This window comes from Penicillium soppii (assembly GCF_028829465.1).
Source record: "Penicillium soppii strain IBT 18220 chromosome Unknown utg000002l, whole genome shotgun sequence".
Taxonomy (NCBI): Eukaryota; Fungi; Ascomycota; class Eurotiomycetes; order Eurotiales; family Aspergillaceae; genus Penicillium; species Penicillium soppii.
In genome coordinates this window covers 850,037-877,455 of record NW_026643232.1, presented here as the reverse complement: position 1 = coordinate 877,455, position 27,419 = coordinate 850,037, and the positions used below count along the sequence as shown (strand labels likewise).

At 49.1% G+C, this 27,419-nt stretch overlaps 10 protein-coding genes across 10 annotated transcripts; 4 read left to right on the top strand and 6 right to left on the bottom strand.

Annotated features, from left to right (window-relative positions):
• Positions 1 to 137: 137 nt before the first annotated feature.
• farB1 (putative C6 transcription factor (Ctf1B)) lies at positions 138 to 2,674 on the bottom strand (the record flags this gene model as incomplete). The annotated part of the gene is made up of 3 exons (XM_057237207.1): positions 138 to 2,170; positions 2,240 to 2,409; positions 2,469 to 2,674. 3 exons carry the CDS (start codon positions 2,672 to 2,674, stop codon positions 138 to 140), a joined length of 2,409 nt encoding a protein of 802 aa, XP_057101894.1.
• Positions 2,675 to 6,317: 3,643 nt separating this feature from the next.
• On the bottom strand, positions 6,318 to 9,539 carry N7529_001675 (uncharacterized protein; the record flags this gene model as incomplete). Its single annotated transcript, XM_057237206.1, has 1 exon — positions 6,318 to 9,539. The coding sequence occupies one exon, from the start codon at positions 9,537 to 9,539 to the stop codon at positions 6,318 to 6,320; it is 3,222 nt and encodes a 1,073-aa protein (XP_057101893.1).
• A 396-nt stretch (positions 9,540 to 9,935) lies between these two features.
• On the bottom strand, positions 9,936 to 11,730 carry N7529_001674 (MFS transporter; the record flags this gene model as incomplete). The annotated part of the gene is made up of 4 exons (XM_057237205.1): positions 9,936 to 11,080; positions 11,133 to 11,189; positions 11,245 to 11,607; positions 11,664 to 11,730. The coding sequence occupies 4 exons, from the start codon at positions 11,728 to 11,730 to the stop codon at positions 9,936 to 9,938; spliced, it is 1,632 nt and encodes a 543-aa protein (XP_057101892.1).
• Positions 11,731 to 12,845: 1,115 nt separating this feature from the next.
• sip5 (Sip5p) lies at positions 12,846 to 15,296 on the bottom strand (the record flags this gene model as incomplete). The annotated part of the gene is made up of 3 exons (XM_057237204.1): positions 12,846 to 14,312; positions 14,354 to 14,869; positions 14,928 to 15,296. 3 exons carry the CDS (start codon positions 15,294 to 15,296, stop codon positions 12,846 to 12,848), a joined length of 2,352 nt encoding a protein of 783 aa, XP_057101891.1.
• A 1,109-nt stretch (positions 15,297 to 16,405) lies between these two features.
• N7529_001672 (uncharacterized protein) lies at positions 16,406 to 17,995 on the top strand (the record flags this gene model as incomplete). Its single annotated transcript, XM_057237203.1, has 1 exon — positions 16,406 to 17,995. One exon carries the CDS (start codon positions 16,406 to 16,408, stop codon positions 17,993 to 17,995), a length of 1,590 nt encoding a protein of 529 aa, XP_057101890.1.
• Positions 17,996 to 18,341: 346 nt separating this feature from the next.
• N7529_001671 (uncharacterized protein) lies at positions 18,342 to 19,023 on the top strand (the record flags this gene model as incomplete). Its single annotated transcript, XM_057237202.1, has 4 exons — positions 18,342 to 18,402; positions 18,462 to 18,740; positions 18,792 to 18,898; positions 18,976 to 19,023. 4 exons carry the CDS (start codon positions 18,342 to 18,344, stop codon positions 19,021 to 19,023), a joined length of 495 nt encoding a protein of 164 aa, XP_057101889.1.
• A 966-nt stretch (positions 19,024 to 19,989) lies between these two features.
• N7529_001670 (uncharacterized protein) lies at positions 19,990 to 20,805 on the top strand (the record flags this gene model as incomplete). Its single annotated transcript, XM_057237201.1, has 1 exon — positions 19,990 to 20,805. One exon carries the CDS (start codon positions 19,990 to 19,992, stop codon positions 20,803 to 20,805), a length of 816 nt encoding a protein of 271 aa, XP_057101888.1.
• A 256-nt stretch (positions 20,806 to 21,061) lies between these two features.
• On the bottom strand, positions 21,062 to 22,163 carry N7529_001669 (putative G-patch domain protein; the record flags this gene model as incomplete). Its single annotated transcript, XM_057237200.1, has 2 exons — positions 21,062 to 22,020; positions 22,082 to 22,163. The coding sequence occupies 2 exons, from the start codon at positions 22,161 to 22,163 to the stop codon at positions 21,062 to 21,064; spliced, it is 1,041 nt and encodes a 346-aa protein (XP_057101887.1).
• Positions 22,164 to 22,527: 364 nt separating this feature from the next.
• N7529_001668 (uncharacterized protein) lies at positions 22,528 to 24,266 on the top strand (the record flags this gene model as incomplete). The annotated part of the gene is made up of 3 exons (XM_057237199.1): positions 22,528 to 22,734; positions 22,787 to 23,143; positions 23,226 to 24,266. 3 exons carry the CDS (start codon positions 22,528 to 22,530, stop codon positions 24,264 to 24,266), a joined length of 1,605 nt encoding a protein of 534 aa, XP_057101886.1.
• Positions 24,267 to 24,520: 254 nt separating this feature from the next.
• Positions 24,521 to 27,291, bottom strand: N7529_001667 (snoRNA-binding rRNA-processing protein NOP14; the record flags this gene model as incomplete). Its single annotated transcript, XM_057237198.1, has 2 exons — positions 24,521 to 26,944; positions 27,004 to 27,291. 2 exons carry the CDS (start codon positions 27,289 to 27,291, stop codon positions 24,521 to 24,523), a joined length of 2,712 nt encoding a protein of 903 aa, XP_057101885.1.
• Positions 27,292 to 27,419: the final 128 nt, after the last annotated feature.

The window sequence follows — 27,419 nt, the reverse complement described above, 5'->3', positions numbered from 1 at the left end:
AAGAAAAAAGAACCTTGTACATGCACGAATTTTAGGTAGGCCATTGTGCCTCACATATACCGGGCTCGAGAACGCCAATCATTAATCATGTCAATATCGGTCTCAGAAAGAGAGACCGCAAAATGTCCATCGCTGATTCATTCCGAAACCTTCAGCTCGGCATGATCCAAAGCGAAATCCACCACCTTAGGCTCTGAATCAAACAGCATATTGACATTGTCGCCGAAATCGAACTTCTCTGCATTCTGCTCTTCAAAGAAATCATTGTTCGCGGGATCATCAAAATTAATCAAGGCATCGAAATCATTCTGCGTGACCTCGGCATCATTCGCCAGATCCATAAGCTCGGTCAGACTCATCTCCGAAGGCATGGCGAAAGCATCCTTCACCGGGTTGAGATTATTCGTGCTTCCATTCTCACTTCCATCGGATTGAGGCGGTGTCGAGGCGAAGAGGTCTGATGAGCGCGCGACAGGGGCATTTTGAGGATAGGTGAGGTCAGGGATCTTTTGGGCGAGAGAATCGGGTGGGGGTGTGAGGGTATGGCGGGTTGGTTTTTCGAAGTCTGTAGTCGATGTGCGGGGACGGGAGACGTCTTGGGGAGAGACGGTGAGTTGGATGCCAGCTTTTCGGATGGCTGCTTCAAGGAAGGAGGTGGCAAAGTCTGCAGAGGCGTAAATTTCGCGGAGACGTTGGAGGATTCGCATGCATTGATAGAAGCGTTGGAGGCTTGTCATGCGGATGCTTGGGTCTGTTGATTTGATGTCGAGGAGGTGGATGATGACTGCTGGAAGGAGGACTGTGACGCCAGTTGTTGGGTAGTAGCGGGTGAGGTCTAGGCAGTGAAGATCCTGCGCAATGGCAGTGATTTCAACTGCGGCGAATCGGACCTTGTTGCGGGAGATATCTTGGAGTTCGGCGTCTGTTGAGGGATAGGGGACTGCGGGGAGAACCTGGGGGCGGTGCAGGGCGCTTGAGGTGGTGAGGTAGACCATCTTTAAAAGGGCACGGTGGGAGTGAAGAACCTCGTCTGCCTCGGAAAGTTTGGAACCGTTCGATGCTGTGTATTGGGTTTCGAGGGGGAGGTTGGCCAGCCAGTCCTCCAGCTCTTGGTCACAGCTTCGGACCTCGAATGTTTCTGCGGTTGATTTCTTTGGAACGAGCATCATGGTTGTTTCCATGGTGCCGCCGAATTTGTGGCTCAAAACTGAGTACTGGGCCGACAGGACGTGGCTGACGCAGAGACAGAGCTTGGCCTTTTCGATAAACATCAACGCCAGCTCACGCTGGTGGCTGACATTCTGTAGGATCTCCGAATTGCCCACCATGGCCACAATCTCTGGCGAGAAAGGGCGAAATTCAAAGTCCTCAAGACTCAGCATGGGCACGTCACAGTCGTCATCCTTGACACGCATGGGTCGACGCATACCGAGGGCAATCAGTCGGTCACGGGTATAGGTGCTCCACCAGATGCGTTTCCACATCTGTTGACGACGCACGTCCATCCGCGAGTTTCCGGGATCCCGGTGCAGACCGATAGTGTGGGCCAAAGACAAACTGACACCCATCCAATGCCAGGTGTCCTTCTGGTCATCGGGGGTCTCGTACCAGTAGGTCATGAGCAAAAGGGACTGCACCAAGGAGATGCGATCCACCTCGTAGTCAAAGTCATACAGAAGACGGGCACGCTGGAAGAAGACTTTCCGGGCCGCCTTGCGGGTTTGGTAGCCCGCGGCCTGTAGATGTTCCATATCGATGAAAGCCACACCGGCGAACATGACCGCCTGGAACAGCAACAGACTGATTCGGTGAATACCATCATTCTGGACTATGGTCTGCAAGAACTCTTCCAAGTCAAGCAGGGGCATGTATGTGTGAACATAGTGGATATAACTCTTGAGCAGTTCGTTGCGCAGGGTAGCATCGGGAATCGTCAAGGCACCCTTGACAGCCAAATAGTCGATATCCTCTTTTTGCAGTCGTGCAGGCAGTCCCCGGATGTAATCTGGGAGAAAGCCACTGGCTCGGGGATTGCCAAAGTTGGGATCTAATAGTTGCTGAATCTGCGAGGTGACATTGGCCAAGGGCATGGAGGCGGGAACTGCTGGGTTTGAGGCCATGCGGCGTCGATAGCGGTCATCGGAGCCGATTCGTGAAGCCTGATTTTGGTCTGTATATCATTAGCCACATTGCCACATTGCACACTTCGTACTCGAGACTCAATTGCTAGTTGACTCACACAGCAAATGAGGCATATGTTGGCCCTGATCCAAATCCACCGAGGCCTGTGATGGAGAAGTTGGCACAAAATCAGCCAACCCCGAAAGGTCACTGAGTCGGCCATGGAAATGGTTCTCCTCTGAAGCCTCGGGGGATTCGGAGTGATTCTCTACCTCGACGCGAGATTTCCTGCACCATGTCAGTTTTATTTCTTATTTTACGGAATATCCACCTAGATTCATACGCACTTTCTGCGTTTACTCTCCGTCACCACACATTCGACTTGGTCTAATCGACAATTGGTGCATGGGGAACCATTCTCCACGACATCGCAGCGCACTTTACGGGCGCGACAGCAGCAGCAAGCTTTAGAGGCACGCCTTTTCACGGGACGGCTATTGCCGGATATTCCAGCACTTGAGGCCTTTCGTTTCCCAGATTCGGTATCGGTCATTGTGGGAGAGAATGTATGTGAATCGATTTATGGCATGTGAGTCGATAATACCACAACGTGTGAACGCACGTGCGAGTTGAACAAAAACGAAACAGGAGTGGAGAGAGAGAAAGATCTTTTTTAGATTTTCGTATTTTCACAGAAAGAAGGACTCGCGCGCTTTGGGGGGAAGTGAAGGTTTTAAGTATGCCCCAGAGTTTCTCGTGTGTACTCCATTAGTTCTTCAATTTCAACCAATGAATCGAATATACGTTGTTTTAAGATGGGGGAAATAAATTACACCTCCACATTACACAAATTACACAGACTATACCATAGAATACGGTTATAATGACCATACCTGAATTAAAAAAAAAGTAAGTAAAAGAACATAACGTCATTTAATCCCAAAATGGCTTAGTTCTCCGGCCCCGTGCTGTTCCCTCGGCCCGGTCACGTTACATCTTATAGTACTCATGTAGTTAGTACTCCGTAGAAGAGAGGGAGAGAGACATTTTCATGTGAATTCTAGAATAACTAGAACTTAGTGATATCGTGTCAGTTATGTTAATTCATAGGTTATAGAATCGTCTATATTATATTGCCGTGGTATGTAGTCACGCGTCTAGTAAGTAGTACTCCGTTTACTCTCCAGACGGCTATATGCTAATGCCAAGCCCTAAACTGTATTCAACGCAAAGCATAGGGAGAATTGTTGGGGTTTTAAGTTGGATTCTATAATCAGTACTTGAAAGTTCTCTTTATTATTTAATTGCTTACCTTTTGAATATTATTCTCAACATTATTACTTCTTACTTATATCAGAGTGGGCCCCAAACCCCGAAAAACACCGGCGAGAAATATGAAATAAAGAGTAAAAAGAGTCAGAAAAGAAAAAAGTATCCCAAAGTGCAAACCCTCATGAAGATCCTAAAATGCGGGTCGAATCGAAACAAAAAAGGGGACAAGGGGGACGAAATGCCAGGATTTATTTTCCCACACTCTCGACGGTTCCAGACTTGTGGTTTTTAGCGGAAAAAACTGGAGACTTTCTCCAGTCTCCGAAGAGCGGAGCCCGTAAACTTACCTCTTTGGGCGCTGTCTACGTTGGTAGATGAATAATGTGATCAGCGTGAGTGGATGTCTTTCTTTTTTGTGCTCTTCTTTCAGTTCATACACGACAGTATTGTTACTTATGAAAACAAGTATGTGCAAATGACTTTATAGATGCAAGGCAGATCCGTGGATCCAACCCTACTAAAGAAACATCCATTGCCGTTTGCAGAGATGAAATCAGATTGCATTATTCTGCTAGTTGTACTCCGTACTTCGTGGTGTAATTGCATAACGGCTATAATAACACTACATGTAATTGGCCCTAAAGGCTCCGGCCCTGTGCGCGTTGCAATTCTTGTTCCAGTCTATTATTTACATTATTAATACGAGTCCAGGCTTGGGGGTGGAATATTCACAAACCACAAACCACAACTATGGATATAATCAAATAGCATTTAGCAGCGCATAAATACAACGTATATTCAAATGTATATACTAGATTTGAATATCGGACTAGTCGCCGTCCTACCATGGTATACACAGTATAAGCGGAATACGAATTAATGCTCGCATCCTCGACTCCTCGACTCCTCCCCACAAACCATAAAAGAAAATCCGGAAATGCGGCCCCTGAACGGTCCAGACAATGCATTAAAATTATATCCCGCAGAAATCAATCCGGCCTGCCGAACCTCACGTGCGAATTGCCGATATCCGGAAGAATGTTGATGTTTTCACATGTACAATTTCTGACTGCTGCACTTCTACTGGCATGTGCATATACGAGTCATATATATGTACATCTGTAGTTGGCTATATCTTATCTACTCATAATGATCATTGTACATTATCAGTAGAAGAGATGACGCCATCTCCATAAATGCCTCAAAGAATTCAGCTTCTCACGAGATTCAGAGCGGATCGTTGTGGGACTCCAATCCCTTTCGTTGCATTATACAACGTATATGTTTTCAATCCTGTACCTAACAGTGTAATATGCTGTAACGGGGTAATCATAGTGTATTCTCATTACCGGACTTCTCCTTTGCCCCGGAATGTTCCGTACCAAAACGCCCAGAATTCCGGGGTAGAACTTTCCAAATTACCTGGGGAATTATGCAAAATTGGAACTGAAGAGATTGAGCCGATCAATTGAGATCTCACGACTCAGACGAAGATATTGAGATATCTAGGTAGGACGATAATATCAGATTTCGAAAATGACATCAATTGCCGACTCTAGCATCCGAGTCGGATCAATTTTCGGATAGTTACCATATTGTGCATACGTACTTCAGTGTGTATGCAATAGTTAGAGAACAGATAATACGGTAGACTTGTCAAGGGTATCATATAAAGCAGATCAATCTCACATTGCTCTCTGACGCTATAAATCTCCTTGTTCATGTCTACTTATATATATCCACATATGTATGCATACATAGACGTAGTATATAAATCGGATACCCCTTGAACACTCGAAAATCGAAATCAGAGCGTCAACCTGTATTTTCCAAACTTGATTATGCAAATGCAAAATGAGTGATGATATTGTTACCTACACAGATTGTCAGACAGCTGCAGGATAGCGGAGTGTGACCCCCACTCTCGGACATGGAAGGAAATGAATGACTCGAGATTCAATACAACTCGAGACAGATCTCTGTCATCGTACAAATCAAATAGAAAGCAAGAAGCAGCAGAAAATGGGGTACCAAGACGGCAGTCCGGCATATTCCCCCCACGTTTTTTTTTTCCTTTCTTTATTTTCTTGTAAATCCGGGGGAAAGCCGAGTCTGGGAAGAAGCCCCTAGACTAGACTAAGCCTAGACTTGACAGAACTCACCTAGTTCAATGTCGTAGCTTAACCGCGACGACACTTTTCTCAAACACTAGACAGAGGTCATGGCGTAGAACCCCTCCATATACCCCTCCTAAGCTCGAATGGTGCGCTAATAAGGAATAAAATAGATATGTACGGAGTACATATATAACTAAGACCTTGGTAGGTCCTAACGCAATAAATCCCTCATACTGCCGACGCGCGTGACCACAACCAGAGCAGGGGGCTCCAGCGGCAAATCGGCATGGCGAATCCCGATTTATGGTTTTTCTCCGTATATATCTTTCGGTATTGGGGTTTGACCGGGGCTACGGAACACACTCGGCTTCTAGTTTGCCACTTCTGATCAACCCAATACATATGGACACTATATATGCTGACCCCTACTACCTACATTTGTGTAAATTTCAAAAGCCAGCGAATTCATAGATAGAACTAATCAAGTAAAAGGAAAAGGAAGTAGCTCAGAGGACGCAGGGATTCATATCGGGGATGCGTTGTACATGGTTGTACATATATAAACTTAAGCAAAGTGAGTCCAAGACGTGGAGATGTCAATAGTTATATAGACCTAATGAATTTGTATGTACCGAGAAGCAAAAAAACAACAACAACAACCAAAAGACATGCAAATCATTACATTTCATCTCTGCAATGTTAATAAAGACATAAACATCATAAAAGGGTAGACAGAGATCATAACTGTAGGGGAATCAAAACCCAGAACAAAGCCCAGAACATAACCAGAAACTCAGTGAATCCAAACTAAACACCCCCACGACCCATCCTCTCAATCGATCCCATAATTCCTCTACCAGGAGTAGGCATCGCAATACCAGATTTGCCGCCACTGTTACCACGCGAATGTCCGGGAGCACCGAACCGAGGAATCCGCTTCTCAGCAGTAGCAGGGGGACGAATGTTTCCCGAGCCAGAACGAGTCACACTGTGACGGAAGCCATCGGGAGTGGCTTCACGAGACGGCCGAGGGTCTTCGACGTGGTCATGCATTGAGGAAGCAACAGATGCCTCGCGCTCTCGCTGAGGTGCAGCCGGAGGCTGCTGCATGGCTAGCCATTCATCCACGGCAGCAACAAGCTCGCCCTTCTCTGCACGTTCGGACTCAAGCTCTGAACGAATGCGCTCGGTGTCTTCTTTGAGTGAAGCCATCTCTTTCTGCATGCCTGTAATCTGAGCTTCCATGACACGCTTCTCAGCCTCGTGCTGTTCGTTTTCGCGAGCAAAGAGAGTGGTGTTGCCGCCGGCCATCGAATCAGAATGGGCAGCGTCGCGTTCAAGGCGGAGATGCTCGTTTTCTTCACGGACAGCAGCGAGCTTCTTCTCGGACTCGCGCAGGCGCTTCTCCCAGCGAGTCTCGTAGCTCTTCTTCAGAGCGGCGACCTTGGTCTCATGCTTGCCCTTGTAGAGGGTGTGTAGTTCCCGAGCCACCTTTTCAACCGCATCCTGAACCTCTCGGGCAGTATTTTCAGCCGAATGGGAGGAAGAATGAGATGCAGCAGCATTGCTAGTGGATGATGCAGCAGCACGGGCAGCAGAAAGCTGGCTTTCAAGCTCGACGATTTTGCCTTTCAACCTCTCCTTGCCCTTTTCGGCTTCTTCGGCCCTCCAAGACAGGCGATCCCGCTCGCGCTCTCCATCGACCATTTCAGTTCGGAGAGACAGCAAATCGGCTTCCATTTCCTTGCCCCGACGGACCCATTCAGCTTGTTCCATCTCTAGCACTTCTCTGCCAGCGGCTTCGTTGCGCACCTCTTCCAAAGCTTCACCAACACGTCTCTCCGCGTCAGTTACTGCCTGCTTCAAGCTGGCAACCTCAGCCTCTTTCCCACTGAGAGTGGCTTTGAGCGAGGAGATTTCCGACATGAAGCCAGACTTCAATGACTCCAATTCACGTGGTGTGACTGTGGGGATGGATCGAGGGGTTGGAGCAGGTGGGATGTCAAAGTCCAACAGCGAAGACATCTTCCCAGGAGATCGAATGGACTGGCGAGCAGACCGCATAGGCGAGCGCCGCGAGGGAGAGAAACGATTACTCTGCATAGATTGGCGTGGGTGGAAGTTCATTGAATCACTGAAATCAAGCAAGTTGGCAGAGTCAACCGGGTTGACCATGTCTCGGGGGCCTCGAGGTCTTGGAGTGGGTGATCCTGCAGGCGAGTTCCCTTCCAAGTAGGCGCTTGCTCTGTGGGCTCTGCGCCCTGTCCCTGGAGTGGTCGGCTCAGCACCACGTCGATTGCCATCCACGGCAGGCCTGGGCGCGATGGAATTTCGGGTTGACTTCATCGGCGACTGAGCGCGGAGCTTCGCAAAGGTGGTCATGTCCGGCACGGCAGAGAAAGTGCTCAAGCAAGTGTCATCAATTGAGTCGTCAACCATCGAGTTTTCGTTTGATTCGCGGGAAACATTCTCTTTGTCACCATCTTCATGCACCACTGTGCTCATTCCCTCGTTGCGTCTGTCCTCCATCATGCTATGGCCAATCGCTGACCGGTCCTGCGCAGCACTCAAAGCAGAAAGCATGCTCTGGTCGTGGACGACACTAGATTCTTCTTCGGCATCAATGTGAATAGCCGGTGCCTCTGGCCGGCTCATCATGCCTTTCTTGTGACTCGTATGCACCTGCAGATCATCCTCCTGGTCCTGAGGGGTTTGGTCGTAAGACCTTTTCCGGGGAGTTGTGGCCACAGGACGCTGAGCATTTAGCCCAAGCGATACGCGCGAAATTCGACGTGTCTTTTGGATATCAAGATTATGCTCCTTTGGGCTCGGTTGGAATGTCGACACAGGTTCTGGGACAGGAGAAGAGTAGTGAGATTCTGCCGGTGGTGTTTGTTGCTTCTCACGTGGCTTGGGCGAATCAAAATTGTCTGATACCTTGGTGCTTGACCGGAAGGATGAATGAGCTGGAACAGGGGAAGAATATTCAGGTGCTTTCAATAGCTCTGGTTGCACATCGTCCTGTTCCGGGTAGTCCCCTTCCTCTGGTGCCTCAGGTCGGAGAGACGAGCTCGGAACCACAGCAGGAGATGATTGTTTGGGAGCTACCAGTGAGTCTTCCTGCATCTCGAGTGGTTCTGGGGATTCAAATGGCGCCTTTCGAGCTTGATGGCGGAAAGGCGAACTGGCCAGCTGCGCTTCATGAATTGGCGATTGGTTCTGCATCTCTCGCAAACGATCGAAGTCAACCGTCTCATCACGGGCATCAGGACGGAACGGGGAACTTTCAGGATCATTCAAAGTCAATCGCTTCCCCAAACCAGGCGACATTGGCTGCACCTCACGCAGCTTTTGGAAATCCCCGGACTCTTCTCGGGCATGAGGGCGGAATGGAGAACTTTGCGGACTCTCCTCCTGCAATGAGTGAAGCTGCGGGCGTGCCAGAGGCGATGACTGTGGCTCATCTTGCATATTGTGCAAGTCCATTGTATCCTCGGCAGCATGAGGGCGGAATGGGGAACTCATTGGCTCCTCCAGAGCCAGCCGCTTATCCAAGCCAGGCGACATGGGATCTACCTCGCGTAACCTCTGAAAACCCACTGTATCTTCTGCAGCATTCGGTCGGAATGGAGAGCTTGCAGGGCTCTCCTCGTCTAGTGGTTCGAGTTGTGGGTATGAATGGGACGTCTGTTGCATCTGGCGTAAATTTTGGAAATTGGCAGTGTCCTCACGTCCCTCGTACTGGAACGGCGAACTGGCACCGCCTTGATATGATTCGGCATCGTTGATATCGTCATTCTCATGCAAGTTCTCGTTGTCAGGTTCGTTAGGGTAGTAATTTTCGTTTTCATCATAGGCATTCGGGTTGGGCGCGTTGTGACTAGTCCATTCTCTCTTTAATGGGCTTGAAGTATTAGAAATTTCCACTTGGTCCGCAGTCTTGTGTAGGAATGGCGAGGAGTTCGCCATTTGTGATTGAGCGCGCGCGTTCTGGTAGGAGGATGAGAGGGGCGAGAGAGGATTTGACATGATGAAAGTAAACGAAGGACAACAGTGGGCAGAGGTAGAGGTTTATATCCTCTTCAAAACTCGAGTAACCTCAATCACGGGTGCTTGTGTATAATAAAAGAATAATCCTGTCGTCAATTTTCGAGTTGCCGTGTTGACGGGTAAACAAAGCTAATCCCGATTGGGAAAGGTGCATACAAACTATATCAATTCTAATCGCAAGGGACGACACTATATACGGAGTACAATATTGTAATATGATCTTGTGATCATTGTTTACTAACCAGAAGCTTTCGATATAATGCGCTCCATAACAATATATATGCTTTATACAAGAAGGCTCTGAGCCATCCAATAGATTAGTCTAATTGGAATCTAGATACAGTGGCCAGGGGGGGGGGGGGGAAACTCTGGCTTTCATCGCAAAGCTGCTGGTTGTTCGCATGAATCATCGAGATTGTGGACGATGATATGAACGACATCATCATGTGGCTGTTCTGGAAGAGCAAAATAATGAAAAGGCTCTGCGGGGTGCACAGTCGCCGACGAATGACGGTTACGCCGAATGAACCACAGCTGCAAAGCCCCAATTAAAGCGACAAGAGTACTTCCCCACCATGCGATGGCAGTACAGCCCATTTCTGACCCAGTGCTGTACAGAAAACCCGCAATTGGAGGGGCAAAAGTACGAGCAGCGGCTCCCGCGGAAGCAGCAAGGCCGTTGATTTTGCCCATGACAGAGTCCGAGGGACTGGCTTGCTTGATGAGGATCAAGAGGACGGGATAGTCGATGATGGATAGAATGTTGCGAGTTATTAAACAAGCGTAGATACCACCATAGACGAATTGGCCCGGTAGGAAGACTAAAAAAGGTACCATGAAGTATGCGATTGGATGAAGGACTGTGACGGCAACGAAAAGTCGCCATATCCCCAGGTAATGTGCCAGCACGGGGAATACGATGCTCTGAATCATGAGGGCAATGATGCCGTCTGTTGACATGATCACACCCACCGTCCGAGTGGAGAGACCAACTCCACCTGGGATATCGAAGACCGAGGTAAGCGAACCTGAACCATGGGCATTCTTGTCCTGCAAGAAAATAGGTAGTAGATGGTCGTATGTCATTGAGTGATACGTGAAGATGGTCAATGCCAGTACAAGCATGACGACTTGTCCAGTGAAAGCCTTGGGCTTTGGCAACGTCTTCCACGAAGGCGAGGATCCATCAGCTTGTACATTCCAATTCTCATCATTGTGCAAATGAACCTGATTGAAGGTCCCGTAAGACTCCGCCCGAAGGTCTACAGTCGCGTTGGCGGTTGCACCGGAGGTGACGAGGAGAGGTTGTTCGGCGGCGTGGTCAAAATATCCATGAGCCTCACCAGGTTGCATGTCTGGATGAGTTTCTTGCAAGAACAGCCAACTGCCACTGATGCTAAAAATAAGCAAGACAGAGCATACAAGATTGGGCAGAAGGTAAGGAAATTTTCCAAAGATACCATCTGCTGGGAACAGCGAAGGATAGCTCTCAACTGGCTTTGCAAGTAAACCTCCAATAGCTGTAGCAAGTTAGCACCAATAATGACATCAAACTGAGAAGAATATAATCACCAGGCCCGATAATTGTCCCAATTGACCAAACAAAAGGCATGATAGTGTACGCCCGAGCTACAATAGAAAGTTAGCCCCAACCCCAAGCCAAGAAAAAGTACCCAAAACTCACGTTCATGTTCCGGTCGCTTGACAAGCTCGCCGACCATGGTCTGGATAACCCCGATGTTGCCATTCAAAGCACCTCCAAGGGCGCGACCAGCGAGCGCAACCCAAAAGTTCGGGGCCAGCCCAACCATGATTAAAGAAAGCATCGTGCCGATGCATCCAGAGATGAGGACAGGTTTTCGACCCAAACGATCCGAAAGCCCACCCCAGAACATACCCGTGAGAGCCTCAGCAAGTGAAAAGGCCGAAATCAAGATACCAGCATAGAAAGAGGCATTGCCATCACCCATGTGGAAGTCCTTAACCATCACCCAGGAGTATGGAAAGATGGATGTCAAGGCGATTGGCTCTGCGACACGACATATTGCTATTCTGGGTTAGTGGTGGACTTGACCGGGAACGGAGGAAGACGGATAAACATACCTAGGAGGAAGAGCTGGACTGTGGGGAAACTATCGGGGGATGGGGATCTCTGCTGTGTTAATACCATTGTTCTGAAGAAATAGCAATGATCTTACGGCAGCCGCCCGCAGTGTGGAGTGGGGTTCCCACTGCGAAGCTATATGGACCGTGAGAGTAGCGAGATAGAGTATTGCCGCGACGAGATGTATTGAAGGTGGGGAGGGGGGTTTTCCCCGGAGAATTAAAAGAATCTGGACAATTTCAAGATACTTGGAAATGAAAGAAGTGAAGGAGAAGAAGGTGAGAAAGGGAACCTTAGAAGAAGAGGTTAGTTTTTTTTTCTTTCCATTATTCACAACCAAGAACGGGCAAAACCTTACCCTAACCGTCTACTTTTTCTACATTCCTATATACATCACACTTTTATTTTCAACGAAAACAATGTAGGGGCTATTGCATATTGTTTACCACACATAGTATTAGATATTAGTGATATATAAATGATTGTTCTTGATATTATTCCATATGTTATTCAAATAACCGTTAGGGGTGGGTCAGGCACAGTCCCCTTAAAACTCTTCGGGTGGCGAACAGGATACATACATATAACTGGTCAATACCTAGGTACCCTAAGAGCCAGAAAAGGGTAGAGATTGTTATACAATTACAACATATAAAAACATTAGATTTACCAGATGTATTTCTGGCAGCCTTTTGTTTCCGTGCCTTTTTATAATTGTTTTGTGGCCTGTTTTTGGGCCCTTTGCGCTTGTCAACAAAGAGTATCTGGATACTGAGATTACTAGATACATGTATGTATGTAGTAACAGCGCAACTACTACGTAATAACAATTACAACACAAATAGTTATAACGGACAAGCCGAGTTCTAGTCCCCACCGTCCTTAAACTATTCTTGGCCAATCACAAGCCATAGAAGCGCCGTTTATGGATGCACTAGCTACCTTAGCTCGAAAGTAAAAACCCCACCAGGTACGGAGTACATACAACGTATAAATCCCGATGTGGTGATAAGCGTGTTTAAGGATTTCTATCAAATGATGCTAGTCCGAGCAAAACAAACAAAAAGCAAATGCCATACCCCAACAGCCTCCTGCGCCGGCTAATCCACTGCTATGCGCTCCGGATCATATTTAAACAAACGAAAAGAAAAAAGAAAAAACAGTAAAGCAAAGGGAGCGTATCAAGCAGCGCCCGGATGTGTGGGAGAACTGGGGATTTCCACAGAGCGAGTTTCGAGTTCCTTTGGTAGACTACCTGCAGCATCGTGTGCCTCGGTATGAGATTCAATGACAGGCGTTGTTTCAGGGGCGTCTATAGAAGGCTGATGAACTGATGGCGCAGCGCTCGAGGATCCCTCAGGCTGAGGTTTGTTCGAAGTATCCTCGACGTGCTCCACAGAATCATCCCCCTTCTCTTCGTCTCCAATCACGGCAGCCAGACTGCGGAAATTGAACATTGGTTCAGAGTTGGTGCTACCTTCTACCGAGTGACCTGTACGCTCCTCGGGAGTGGTTTCCATGAGGGATGAGAAAGACGAAGACGCACTAGAGACGTGTCGTAGGTGAGATGGTCGTAGTAGCTCGGATTGATCAGCCGGAGTCGCGGCAGATGCAGGGTCAAGGTTATTGGAGCCCGAGTGCTCAGGAGTCGAAGGCGCACGGTCGACTCCCTTGCCTTTGCTGCCAGCAGCGAGTTCTTCTCCAACTGGATCCTCGCCAATGACGGAGGATGAGCTACTTACCACTTTACCTAAACTGGGCTCGCCAGGGACATCCAAGGCGGAGGTACTAGCGTTATTGCTATACAAGCCAGTCTTGCGAGCCACTTTATCCGCCTTCTTGGCCTCCTTCTCTTTCTCCTTCTCCCTCTTCTTAGCCTCTTTCCGCGCTTCCTTCTCCTCCCGTTTGAGGCGCTCATCCTCACTAGCCAAGCTCAGCCGGATAGCTTCCATCATCATCATTTCCTCGAGATCATCAATTCGATTGCGCCTCGAGCTCGAGCGCGGAGCTGTCAAGTTACCCGAGCTCTCTTCGGCAGACGCAGAATCGTTGTCCTGTCCTGTTCCCCGGGGAGGTGTTCGATCAACACCGGTGCGCTCGGTCAAGAAAGCCAAGGCATTCAGAGCGGGTGACGCGGTCCGGCCGCTTTCCCCACCAGTGGCTCTGCGCATTCCACGCCGCCCAATACCAAAACCTCGTGAGTCACTACCAGATGCAGGGTTGATTAGGTAGGCCGCAGTGTGCAAGGCCGTTGCCGCCGCCGATCGACGTGCCGCGTGAGCTCGGGCATTCGACAACTTGGTGGCCCAATCGGGCCGAATCTTGTCGGTCGTGACGACCGTTGGATCAGTGGCAGATAATGACGTGGCACGCCGGCGACCAGGCACGGCAGAGGCAGACGCCAAGGATGACGTGGATGATACAGGAGAGGTGAAATTGGGTGAAAGTCGGGCACCGAGGTCAACTGCGTAAGTCAGGCCCCGGCGGAACGTGGGCGGTGCGTACGTAACTCCGAACTCGGGCTGGACACAGAAGGGACAAGCAGAGGGCTCGGAGACCAATTGCGATTCGGTGGCTTCTGTCTGCTCGCCTTCGACCGGAGCATTCGCGTCGGGTTCTCCATGCTCCGGAGGGTGCGGGTCCGGACGCTTGATCTGAACGAAGCACTCAGAACAGATAGGTTGGTCACAGCATCGTGTGCGGTTGAGGTACGGGGGTAGTAGAGGAAACAGATGGGACATTCACTTGCGTCTTTGTACAAGTTAACTTCAATGGGTTGGCCATTAACAAATGGGTCTTTTGGAAGCTGTATTTCCCGCGAAGATAGATCTGTTTGTGAATTATGCTTGGATGAAGTGGTCAGAGCCGCTAATGTCTTCGCTCTGGTTCGGAAAAAAGGGGAGGTGGATGTCCCAGATGCGATTGGCGATGTGGAAGGCAGCGACTGAGGCGGGTTGGAGTTTTGAGAAGCGTCTGAATTAAAGGATTGCGATCTGGACCCGATCGGCACCGTCAGATGCTGAATGTTTGCTGTATCGACAGGCGCTTTGTCCCCGGTCTTGGGCAATTTGTACTCCAACTCGGGCGGGATTTCGTCGGGTTGAGGAATAGGCATCCCTCGCGCGGCGGCCATAAGCTGATGTTCGGCCCATGACTCCGAGAAATCATCTAGACCTCGCCAGAAAGGAGCCAGTCGGCGTTCAATCTAATCACCTGTTAGCCGAGGCCATTTCGCATCGAGAGGTTTCCCGGGGTGTGTCTACCATCAATTGCCGCACTACAGCCTTACTGTAGTCTTCTGTCCCCACGTAGACGCCCTGTGTGACCAGGTAACCTCCATCAACATGCTCATCCCTCATACTGCGCTCTCTCTCCTTGAGGCGGGCAACTCGCTCCTTCTCCAATCGACGAGCCTCGCGTTCCTGCTTTGTCTCCCGCCTATGTTCCAGTGTGGCCACATCGCGATCATGACTGCTGCCGATTCCCAAGATCGAAAGATCGGGGCGACTGCCTCTTGCCGATCGAGAGCCCTGGTACGGTCGACTGGAGGCATCGGAAGCACCGGGAGACAATTGATGACTTCGGCGACGTGGATCCGCTGAACGCGACTCTTTGGTTTGGGAGTTTCCCATGTTGTGATCATAAAAGAGGGGATGAGGAGATGGGCGAATGTCCGGTTATCGCGGGACGCACGGTAACTCCGAAAGGATGCGGCAAGGGCCCCCAAGGGGGGTATGGTGTGGGGGGAATGCAGATGGGATAAAAGAATTATCAAAAGTCAAAAAAAAAAGAGAAAAGGCTAAGGTGTGGAGGGAGAGTTAAGGAGCGGGGGTTGCGATCTGTCCGGAGTAACTGGGGAAGTGAGAGATCGGTGGAGGGAAAACCATGAAGCCGAGACGGATGTGGCGGATTATCAATATTTACTACACCTACTATGTGAGTAACTAAATATATATATAGATATATGTGCTAATCGGTTTATTTTCTTCTTCTTCTTTCGTTCAAATTATATATTCTTATTGGACCAGCATCTACTCCGTAGTACTTGGAAACTTGGAGATTTACATAGATTGACAGATTTAGTATCCACACAGCCTTAGTGGTCTAGGCATGCATATAACAAATTAAACAGGGTTAAGAACTGAATATAGGCAGAACTTTTTATTTCAAAAGGACTGATATCTTGGTATATTATCATGGTAACACCGCAATATATTAGACTATAGCTCGGTAGAGATCAGATTGATCCATCGTCATGGTCAAGTCATACCAGGGAACAAGGACTCCACTACGGAGTAATTGCTAAACTACGTACTCCTATAGTGTAGGGCTGTTATGAAGATCTCGATCCTATTTTCTATATTATTGTACAACTTGGATATATACGTTGTAGCTATATTATCAAAAGTTAAAAGATTGCAGCTATTGAAGTATTAAAAATTGAATTATGGAAAGAAGCTTATAAGAAATAACGGAAGAAGTATGTACATATGTACTATGTAGCAATATCATGAGGCAACAAGGCAACAAGGCAACAAGGCCAATATTCGATCGTGGTAGACTTCCACTTACAGAAGGCGGTGGCACAACGCGGTCTGTACAATTATTTTTGCCAAAAAAAAAGTTGGAGAAGAGTGGAAATTGTTGGATTATTTTTACCTCGAACTCGATACATTTGTTTTTCTCATTTTGCACCATGCATCGTTGATAGTCACATGCTCACACGAAAAATTCCTCAGCAATGACTGAAGCAACCGAAACAACCAGACTCCATATTTCACCTCTCACCCCAGACATCCTTCCATCTGTGCTACCTGCATCTATTCGCAACGTAGCCACGGACATCTCGTTCCACGAAATCGCCACTTTCCCAGAGAACAGTTACGGATACGTAACCTTGCCGAATATGGAAGCCGAAAAGATCAAGAAGAAGCTGAATGGTTCAATGCTTAAGGGCAAGAAGTTCAAGGTTGAGGCTGCCCGCCCTCAGAAGAGACACCGAGAGGAGGAGGACGTGATTCCCGAGGTCTCTTCTAGCACCAAAAAGAAGTCCAAGAAGTCCAAGAAGTCCAAGAAGGAAGAGTCGGAGGATGGAGTACTGGAGGGCTTCGAGCTGCCCTCAGACCGAAAAGTGAAGAGAGGCTGGACCGAGTCCAGTGAGGCCAAGCAGGAAAGACGCAAATCGGAAAAGAAGTTGGAGAAGAAATCTAAAAAGGACAAAGAGGAGAAATTGCAGCCCAAGTCCAAGTACACCGACAAATCCGAATGCCTGTTCCGAGCAACGATCCCACCCAACCGAGCATCTGAGGCAGCATCCGATGATAAGAAGGCTAAGAAGAAGAAGTCACCAAAGGATAATGTCATCCATGAGTTTACCAAAAATGTGACCCAGCCCAGCTTCCTTCGTACTGCCGAAGAGAGCGCACCGCCTACGGCTACATTTGAAGAAGGGAAAGGCTGGGTAGATGCCGACGGCAACTTGAGAGAAGCCGCAAGCGACAAGATCAAAAAGTCTAATAAGCAGCCTGGACAGGTCGCAGGTGCCAAAGAGAAGTACCGAGCCACCAAGTCCACAGACAAGAAGAACCGCTCCCGAAAAGAGAAGACCCCAGAGGAATCCTCGGAGTCTGAAGATTATACCTCGTCAAGTGGATCATCTGCCGAGGATAGCAGTGACTCGGAGAGTGAAGCAGATGAAACGCCTCAAGGCGCCGATGATTCATCTGAATCTTCCGATGAGGAGGATGTCACTCCGCAAGCTCCCCAAGAAGAATCTGCAAAGGCCCCGGAGACCAGCGAAGCCGAAGCCGAGTCAATTCAATCAGACTCCAACGAGGCAACAACCGAGGCCGCAGAGGCGGGGAACTTGCTTGCCAAGGAAGTCCATCCTCTGGAAGCTCTTTTCAAGCGTGCTGCTCCAACAGCTTTGGAAAACCAGCCAGCACCTGAAACCGAGGCAGGTTTCAGCTTCTTCGGCAATGACATCGAGTCAGAGGATGAGGAGCTCGCTGAGCCGCAGACACCGTTCACTCCATTCACTAAGAACGATCTCCAAAATCGAGGCCAGCGCAGTGCAGCTCCCACCCCGGACACTGCCGGTGCCATCCGCCACACCAAGTTCAACGAGATCGAAGACTCAGATGAAAGTTCTATCGACAGTCCTGTAGCTAAAACTCGTATCGGCGGGGAGAAAGACGAAACCGAATTCGCCCAGTGGTTCTGGGAGAATCGGGGTGAGAACAATCGCGCATGGAAGAAGAGACGACGTGATGCGGCCAAGGAACAGAGACAAAGAGATAACCGCAAGAAGGGATTGAAGGGAAGGTCATGAATGTAAACGTTGAGTCTTGTATCTATCTTAATATCCAGCATAGCCTATACCCGTGGACATATGAACCTCTGGGTTTACATACAACATCAACACCAGCAAATACATGTAATTTGAAACTTCTTCCAAGGTTGATCATGTAGAGGAACAATGTCAACGGTGGCACCTGTCAATATTCTTTATATATGTACGTATTCCAAAATACTTCTACTCATCAATTTGTATACAATGTCGCGACTTTGCATATCAGTCATGTGACCGGGCTTCGTCATCCAAGCCATCGAGATGAAAGCCCGTCTCGTTAACAGCTAAACCCAGGATGTCTCCAGCCTGGTCCTTTCAGCGCAGTATGCAGCTGTTGCTGCTACTCTTTACCTTTTTATCACTCACATCACTGACCGTGGCATCGAGTAAGTGCAACAAACGCGAATCCAAACCACTTCGCATAGCTAACCCAAGACCCAAATAGCACCCACCTCCTTCTGCAAATGCACCTGTTTCTCCAATAGTACCATTATCCCCCTCAATCCAAGCAAATCCGAAACTTCCAGTGGAATCGAACACGTCCTCCACTTCTACGAACGAACCTTTGCGAGCTCGGAGCTTGAACACACGGATGAATACATCAAGCGCGCGCAAAAGTACCGATCGCTCAGCTGCAATGACTGCAATCGCAAGTTCTGTCTAGACTATGAGCTGCCGACGTGTAAGGGTGCGAAAGAGGACGATGTGTATACCACCTGCTTCCGTATGTGTCATGTGTTTCGGACGAATTGAAGGCATGCGCTGACCAAAATAGAACGAGACTCGCGGAAGGATGAGGCGGTAGTGTTTATATTTATATTTGCTACGGGAGGATTATTGGCTTGGGCTGCCTGCAAGCCTTGGATTGAGCGATATGTTGAGGTAGGTTGATCAGGCTACAAGAGTGGTTGTAGTACAATATTGTAGGTTGCAGACCAAGCACTGACCATTCGTTATAGGCTGCGCGAGAACGCAGGTCGTACATACCTGTCTCTGAGGATCGCTGAATGGACAAAATATTTGCTTATCAGTTAAAATATACCCTAAAAGTATTTGTCTACCATATTTGTTGGAGTTGTACATCGCATGATAGTACTCCGTACTTTGTACAACGCGTACTTTGTTGTACAAAGTAGAAGGATCGGCCGTATAGGGGTGAATGATGACATTGAGAACTCGAGATCGACATCAAGCCACTAGATACTCAATGGCTGAAGACGGAGGTCGATTTTCATTTTCGATACATGCTCCTGCTACGGAGTAAGTAATTTTAGATTATTGTAGAGAAATCAGGATCACAGAACGCAAGAATGTTGTGAGTCCGATTCCGGGTTCAGGGGGTATTTCATTCACATCAGAAACACATACACACATACATAAGAAATCATTGGTTACACAGAAATAACTAAATTATCATCTTCCAAGGATAAGAAATGAATATGGATAGATCTATTTTCCTTAGCGCCTTCTTACGCCCCCACTGAAGGCTGAAACAAGATATGAGTTTTAATTGAAGGTGAACACTTCGACAATCATATTATTCTACGCCGCTGAACACATCGGAATGTAAGATCGACTCGTATGATTTAATAGAATATTCACTGCAAACATCAGAGATATTTACTAGATAGCTATACCTCTCATTAGGTACGAACTCGTACCTAGGAAAGCGATAGTGGATAATAATCTAAACAGCGAAACCTGCTGCATCTGGAGATTAACATTGGTCCGCATCGGTGTCGACTTTTTTCTCTCTTTTCTTTTCATCTCATCTCTTTCTTTTCTTTTCATCTCATCTCTTTCTTTTCTTGTTCTTCTTCTTCTCTCTCTCTTGATTATATTTGCCTGCCCTCTATTATTCTCGATTCTTGTTAGGGACTATCTCTGATTCTCATATAGCCCTAATCGGTGGCGTCGTTATCTTATATACAAACCACATATTCACGAAAAACAAAAAACAAAAAAAAACAAAAATGGCAATTTTTGACTCGGAGAAGCGCCCCCGCGGCCTTCGCGTCCCATCCCTGACAGCAATGAAGTCATCTGCAGCCAAATCACAATTCTCTTTCCACAGCAAGAAATCCACGGAATCTGTGCCCGACGATTCAACCCCAACCGTCAAACCAGTCCCACTACCAAAGCTCCCACCACCGCCAAACAAGGAACTCCCCGCGCCTCCCCAAGGCCTCCCCGCAATTCCAGCTCCATCCCAACTCACAGACAACCCCTACTTTCCCCCAATTCATGATGTCCCAGAGAGGCGCCCAGTCCAGCGGGTTCCCGTTCCCGTGCCCGCCCCAGCCCCAGCTTCCGCGCCCTCCCCCCGAACAAGAGGAATGCGCTCCAAGATCTCTCAGCCCGATCTGAGAGTCCAGGAACCATCCCCGCCATTGGAGTCTTCCCCCGCACCAGTGCCTCAAACTGTGCCTCAAATTGTGAACGATCCAAGTCCTCAATTGGAAGATTTCATCCCAACCCCGGATAGCGCGGATCCACCCCAGATCCCATCTGCGCGTGAGGAGGCACCGTCCCCCTTTGTCCTGCCGGAGGTTGAACCTGTCGCACCGGAGCTGAACAAGATTCACTTGACCTGCTACCAGGAGCACCGCGCGATGCCGGTGGCGCAGAACACGTGGTGCCCAATGCCGTGCATGACCTGTCAGAAGTTTGACACCGAGATTCGGCATCGGTGCGTGTTCTGTTGTCTGCGGGTTTGTGAGGGGTGTTATCAGATGTTGCAGAAGTGCAAGAATCGCTCGGTGGAGGAGCTTGTGGATCGGGTTGCTTGAGAATGTATACGACATATACATCTATGCATATCTGCATAGCTGCCTCTAAGCATCGTTTTGTTCTGTTTCTGCTTTTTGAGTATGTGCATTTGACATACACATTGATTCCTGTTGCGATTGTTAGTGATTTGTTTTATGATACCAAGGACCTCGTGTATATTATGGTTTTAACCGGAGGACCCCAAGCTGAATGTTTATAATGAAGATATACCTTTTGCGATTTCATCATCGATTCTCGTAACATAAGATACCTAGATCAATCGTGATCTTCCTCCGTAAGACCGGGACATCCCTCCAACTCCTCCGCCGACTCATAAGCGTACTTACACCAGAAACAGTACCGATGTTTCTCGCGTAAATACAAAACCAGCTTGTGCAGCCGCTCAGATGGATCAAGCGCATTGAATGCATCAAGCTCTTCATCTTCTTCTTCGAGCTCGATCTCCAGCGCCGATGTGTGCTGATCAAGTTGTCCTAGAGCCTTCTTATCATCCCGTTCCAGAGTTGGGTCATCGTATTCCGGTAAATTCGCTTTCGGGAAGAAAGACGACGGCAACGAGGATTGCATAGCGTGGCGCGCTTGCCGGTCATTATCATGCTTTTCGCGCTCGCGAACAAGACCACGGTAAAGAATATTGACTTGTGACGTGAGTTTAACCGGCTTGCGCTTCGCCGATCCGTCTGCACCATCAGGTTTAGAAGACTCGTCCGAATTTTCCATGGCCTCAGTCTCTTCCTCGGCATCCAACCGCTCAGCAACCTTCTGCGCAGCGCGCACTTGCGCCTCCGTCCGTTTTAATTCCCGCTCCTCGCGCACACGATCGCGATACGTTCCCTCCTCGTACTTAATCTTCTTCGAAGCCTCTTCAGCCTCCTCGCGTATTTTGCGCTTTTTCTCCGTGTCCAGACCAATTCCGCCGCGGTTCTCTTTAAAGATGAGGTTGAGGGGCTCGGAGCGTATTTTGGATTCGGTGTCGGTGTCGGTGTCGGTGACGGGTGTGCGTTTGCCTAGTGCTTCGCCGGGTTTGAAGCCTAGCTTGGCCATCATTTGGAATCCCTTGTTGGTTGGGTTGAGGGTGCTGGTTGCGAGAGCTTCATCGCGGCGGGCGGCTTCTTGGGCGGCGCGTTCTGCTTTGGAAAGGACTCGACCTCGGGCTTCGGCCTTTTGGGAAATAGTATGATTAGCTAGGGGCTGGAGGCCGGGTGTATTGAGATCTGTGCTGAAAGCAATATGACAGTGTTTGGTAGAATGGGGACAGTACCTCTCGTTGCTCACGGCGCTTTTTTTGTGTAAAAGTTTCTTTTTGAGTTGGTTCCTCGATGACCATATTCATGTAATCATCCTCATCGGAAGACATGATTACCAAGATTAAGAATGGTCTAGACAAGGGTCAAAGGTCCAGAAGCAAAAGAAGAGAGAAGGAGAACAGTAAGGCCGAAGGCGGACAGAGAAAAAAGCCGAATTAGGGTTTTGCGGGGAAACCGCCCCCACTCTCTCCCTTACTGCTTACTGTTTACAAACATCAATCGTATGCAATCATATGCACCTATCCAATTTTATTGCCTGCAACCGTCAGCTTACAGTAACGATCAGCTTTGTCGCCATGAGACATCTGCGTTGTCACCGTAACTTTTGTTTGACAGGGATCGGGTCTTCTTCTAGGCCCGAAGTCCCTTTTAAAGTCATGGAGTCGACCGGTTCAGAATCGGACCTAGGTCACTATGGCTATTTTCTGGTCATTTTTTTCTTTGCTATCCCTAGCATCGGCTTCTACAGTTAACCTTGGCTACACTAGCTATGAGGGTCGTACATTATCTGGAGTCACACAGTGGCTAGGCATGCGCTATGCTGCTCCTCCCATAGGACCGTTGCGGTTTGCGGCGCCTCACGATCCTCTGCCTGTACAAGGAGTTCAACAGGCAAACCAGGTATACATGAATTAGTCAAGTGAGAGAAGAACCTTTGCTGATTCTGCTATAGCATAGAAATATTTGCATTCCTACAGCAGCGAGCGAAGACCTGACCGTCCCTTCAGGGACCTCGGAGGACTGTCTGTTCCTAGATGTCTTTGCCCCCGCGGGCGCAGCAGGCTCAAAGAAACTGCCAGTTTTCTTTTGGATCCAGGGAGGGGGCTTTGCACAGAACTCGAATGCTAACTATAATGGCACTGGCTTGATCAAGGCGTCGGGAGACAATATCGTGGTGGTCACTTTCAACTACCGGGTAGGGCCGTACGGCTTCCTCGCAGGAAAGGAAATTGAGACCAGAGCAAGTCTAAACAATGGGTTGAAAGATCAGCGCAAGGCACTTGAGTGGGTTCATAAGCACATCAGCAAGGTAGGTCGAGTTGTCACTCTTCACTTGCCCGAGCCCATATTCTAATCAGTTCTCTGAACATTTGTTTGACACTGCTCTCTAGTTTGGTGGAAATCCCGACCATGTTGTCATTGGTGGTGATAGCGCAGGTGCTGCCTCGATAACTCTCATGCTATCAGCATACGGAGGCAAAGACGAAGGTCTCTTTGTCGCGGCAGCCGCCGAATCCCAAAGCTTTGGCTTGATGCTAAACGTAACTGAAGCTCAATTTGGATACAATGAGCTGGTGACTGCCACTGGATGCAGCAACAGCCAAGATACACTCACTTGCCTGCGGAACCTGGATGTCAGTGCCTTACAAAGGAAGAACATCAACCGACCCTACCCAGGGGCAAAAGGCCCACCACTATTTCTCTACGGCCCAACAATTGACGAAGATCTGGTGCCCGACTACACATACAGGCTCTTTCACGAAGGCAAGTTCATCAAAGTACCAGTGATCTTCGGTGACGACACAAACGAAGGAACCAAGTTCGTTACCAAAAGTGTCGCCAGCGTCGACGCAGCCGATAGATTCATCCAGAACCAATTTCCATTCATCACTCAAGCTCAATTATCCAAAATCAACAGCATCTATCTCACTCCAAACCAAACAATGGCATTTCCCGACGCAGGCCCCTATTGGCGTCCTGCAAGCACAGCATACGGCGAGATACGCTACATCTGTCCTGGAATTGACCTATCCTCCATCTATGCTGCAGCCGGTATTTCAAGCTGGAACTACCACTATGCAGTCCAAGATCAGGCCAACGAAGCCTCGGGGTGTGGCACGTATCACACAGTCGAAGTGAACTCAATCTGGGGCCCTGAGAATACCGGCGGCGGTGCTCCAGCCTCGTACTATACTACTAATGCGGCTATCGTTCCAGTGATGCAGGCTTACTGGACAAGTTTCATTGTATCGCTGGATCCGAATACACGTCGTCTTGGGTCGAGTCCGGAATGGAAGACTTGGGGGCAGGGCGCCGATGCTTATCGTCGAATTTTCTTCCGCACGGGTGAGACTAAGATGGAGTCTGTTTCGCAGGAACAGCGCGTTCGTTGTCGTTATTTGACTTCGATTGGTGTGGATTTAAAGCAGTAGCGCTTAGGTGTCTAGTAGCATATATGGCGATCATAAGCTACAAGCAATGGTCCCTTAACTTGCGTGGACATGTCCCACGCCTTAATTATGAAAGAACCCCTACGTAGCCTCTGCAAGATCTGCTTCTACGGGACCAACCGATGATATATTATCTCACGAACATGACTTTTATTCCCAGCCTTACGCCAGATAAATGAAGTATATACCAGCCCAAATGTGCAAAGTGTGATATATAAAAGAACAAAACCCCCAGCTTACTTCCTGCCACGCGCGCGCTCGTATTCGTTTGCAGCACGGCCCTCCTGGCTCTGGATCTCTGCAACGAGACGACGGTACTTGGTCTCGTACTCTGCATCGCGCTCTTTCTTCTCGCGCAATTTCTCGCGAGCAATAAAGCTGGCATCCTTGCGGAGCTCGCGCATAGCGCCCTTCTTCTCGCGCTTGAACTCTTTCTTGAGACGGTTGGACTCGGCGCGCTCGCGATCCGGGTCGTAGTGCTTGTCCGGGTTGAAGTTCTCCTCGAATTTAGGGATGGCCGTCTTGATTGCGAGGGGTTTGTGGTTGTGCAGGAAGAGAGGGCGGCGGACGAGACGTGCTTGTGCGAGCTGGGCATCGATCTTGTTCAAGACGCTTTGGATGATGTCGCGGGTTGCCGCGTAGACCTTGCTCTTGAGAGATGAGCGGAGCTGTTTTAGGACAGTGCGAACTGGCGTGAAGATCTCGATGAAGGCGGATTTCTCGGCCCAGGTGTCGGATGCGGAACCGAGGAGGGACACGAAGGTGTTTAGGAGGGAGATCTTGAGGTCTTCCTGGGCCTGATGATCGGAGGAAGAGGTGGTCAAATCACGGAATTGCAGCTTGCGGGGTGTGGCCTTTTTGGAGGACACAAGCTGTACGGATTCCTGTGACTTCCTGTAAGGGAAGGCTCCGGACTTGGTGGCAATCTCTGTTGGGGCCAGGTTGGAGATCGCATTCAGAGTATAGTTGATAAACTCGGGCATGTATCTCTTGGAGATGGTCTGGTATTGGAGGCACAGACTGGACGCGTATGCACCATGCGCAAGATCTACGAGGGAGGTTATAGAGCACTGGCCCAGGTATCGAGCTAGGCAGAGATGGGCGGGTGTGACCGTTGAGTGGAAGTGATCGGATGTAGGGAAGATGGTTGAGACAGCGGTAAGCAGAATGAGGTCGCCAGGAAGAAGGTTGAGTGGACGTTCCTTGCCAATTTCACGAAGGCGGGCTCGACACGCGATGGTCACGTTCAAAGGATGCATCTTAGCCAAAGAATGGATGTGACGGATGATGTTTTCAAGGATGGCAAATGGAGGTTGTTCATCCTCGTTCGCCATGTAGGAGACATGCTCAACAAGTACCTCAGCGAATCGACCAAGCTTGTCCTTGTTGCCGGGCTTGAGGCGAGGGTGGTGCAGGGCACGAATGCGTTGAATGACTGTGGGGATTTCCTCGACAGGCACGTTTTTAACGATAGCCAGGAAGCTGTCATGGTCCTTGGGACAAGGATAGGTGAACGCGAGCTTTCCGTTCGATTCCTTGTTGACTTCAATAGCAGTCGAAGCAGTAGCGAAAGCATCTGTTGGTAGCGTCATGCCGTTAATGAGCTCGTCCTCTCCATCTGGCCCTTCAGACTCGTCGTCTGATGAGTCTTCCTCAATGTCACTCTCGCCAATTTCGAGACTGGCATTGGAATTTGTTTCGACCAGATCGTCATCAATGATGAAATCATCCTCATCTTCAACAGCCATTTCCGGACGAGGATCAGCAGAGAAGGCCGGAAGGCCGAAATGCGTAGCATCGTCGATCTCTGACTCGTCGTCATCTTCCGGAAGTTCATCCATGTCCATATTTTCATCCTCGTCGTCAGTGAGTTGCTCTCCGCGCATTCTGCGGAGACGGTCGCTCTCCAGCTTTTTGAGTCGCTCAGCCTCTTCCTCCGCCTTCTCCTCTTCGGTCTTGGTGCGATCCGTGGGCTTTGATCGCTGATCGAATGTCATCTGTCTGAGGCGCTGGTCGTACTCCTTCTCTGGATCCTTATTTTGCGACTGCTCCAGCATGGCAGCTCGCTCTGGGTTCATCTCCGAGAAGTCTTGCTTGGGGGCCTCTGCCTTAGAAGGAGCCTTCATGCCGCGCAGGGCGTCAAAGAGATCGGGAAGTTCCTTATCAAGCGCCTCTCGCAAATCTTCATCATCGTCCTTCAGCTGTTGTCGCTCTGCCTTGTAGAATTTGGACTTGGCAATGACTTCCTTCATGACCTCGGCCTTGGTCTTCTTGCGCCCCGGTTGCTCTTCTCCATCCTCATAGTCGATGAAGTCTTCCTGGTCTTCGTCCTGACCTTCCTCTCCGTCGGGGAATCGCTTCCGCTTGCGCGAGGCCTCATCGTCGGATTGCTCTTCCTCCAAGTCTCCCGCATCGAAGTCATCTTGGTTGGGCCCGTCAAACGTCAAAGACTGACCCATGTGAGTAAGCTGCATCTCTTCCTCGTCGTCCTCGAGGTTGAACATGGATTCCTTGCGCATCTTGCGCTGGCTCTCGCGAGCAAATCTCTCGGCGGCCCGTTCCTCGGGAGTCATGGTGGGATCGTTTTCACCGAATCGGCGATCGACAAGACCGCCGATCTTGTTGCGACTGTTCATCTCTTTCAAAAGAGTGGCGCGGCGCTAAACAAAATAGAGTCAGATTTATGCCTACAGCGCTTGAGGGAGTTAGATCGGCATACTCTTTCTTCACCTAAAGATTTGGTAACACCTGGACGAGCACCCCCTCCAGCAGTTGTGTTTCCATCTCGAGTTGTGACATCGAACTTGCTCGATTTGTTGATTGATTTGATCTCGAACGGGTTGAATCGATCGCGAATGGCTTGCAAGGCGACCTCACGCTGGTTGCGATTCTTCGCACCGACGCCGGTTTTTGCATTTTGGCGTTTTTCTTTCTTGGACTTCTGGGGACCAAGCACTCCGTTATCACGGAGTGAGGCCTTCAGCTGCTTTAGCTGAGAAGGTGGCATTGTGTGGTCTTGGATTTGAGAGTTGGTAGTAGTTTTTTCCCTGTCGTGATTCTCATCAAAAAAATTAGGTTCACCGCCTCCGCGGCTTGCGCCGATTAAGATTCTGCCGGTTGTGTTCTCCGCATCTC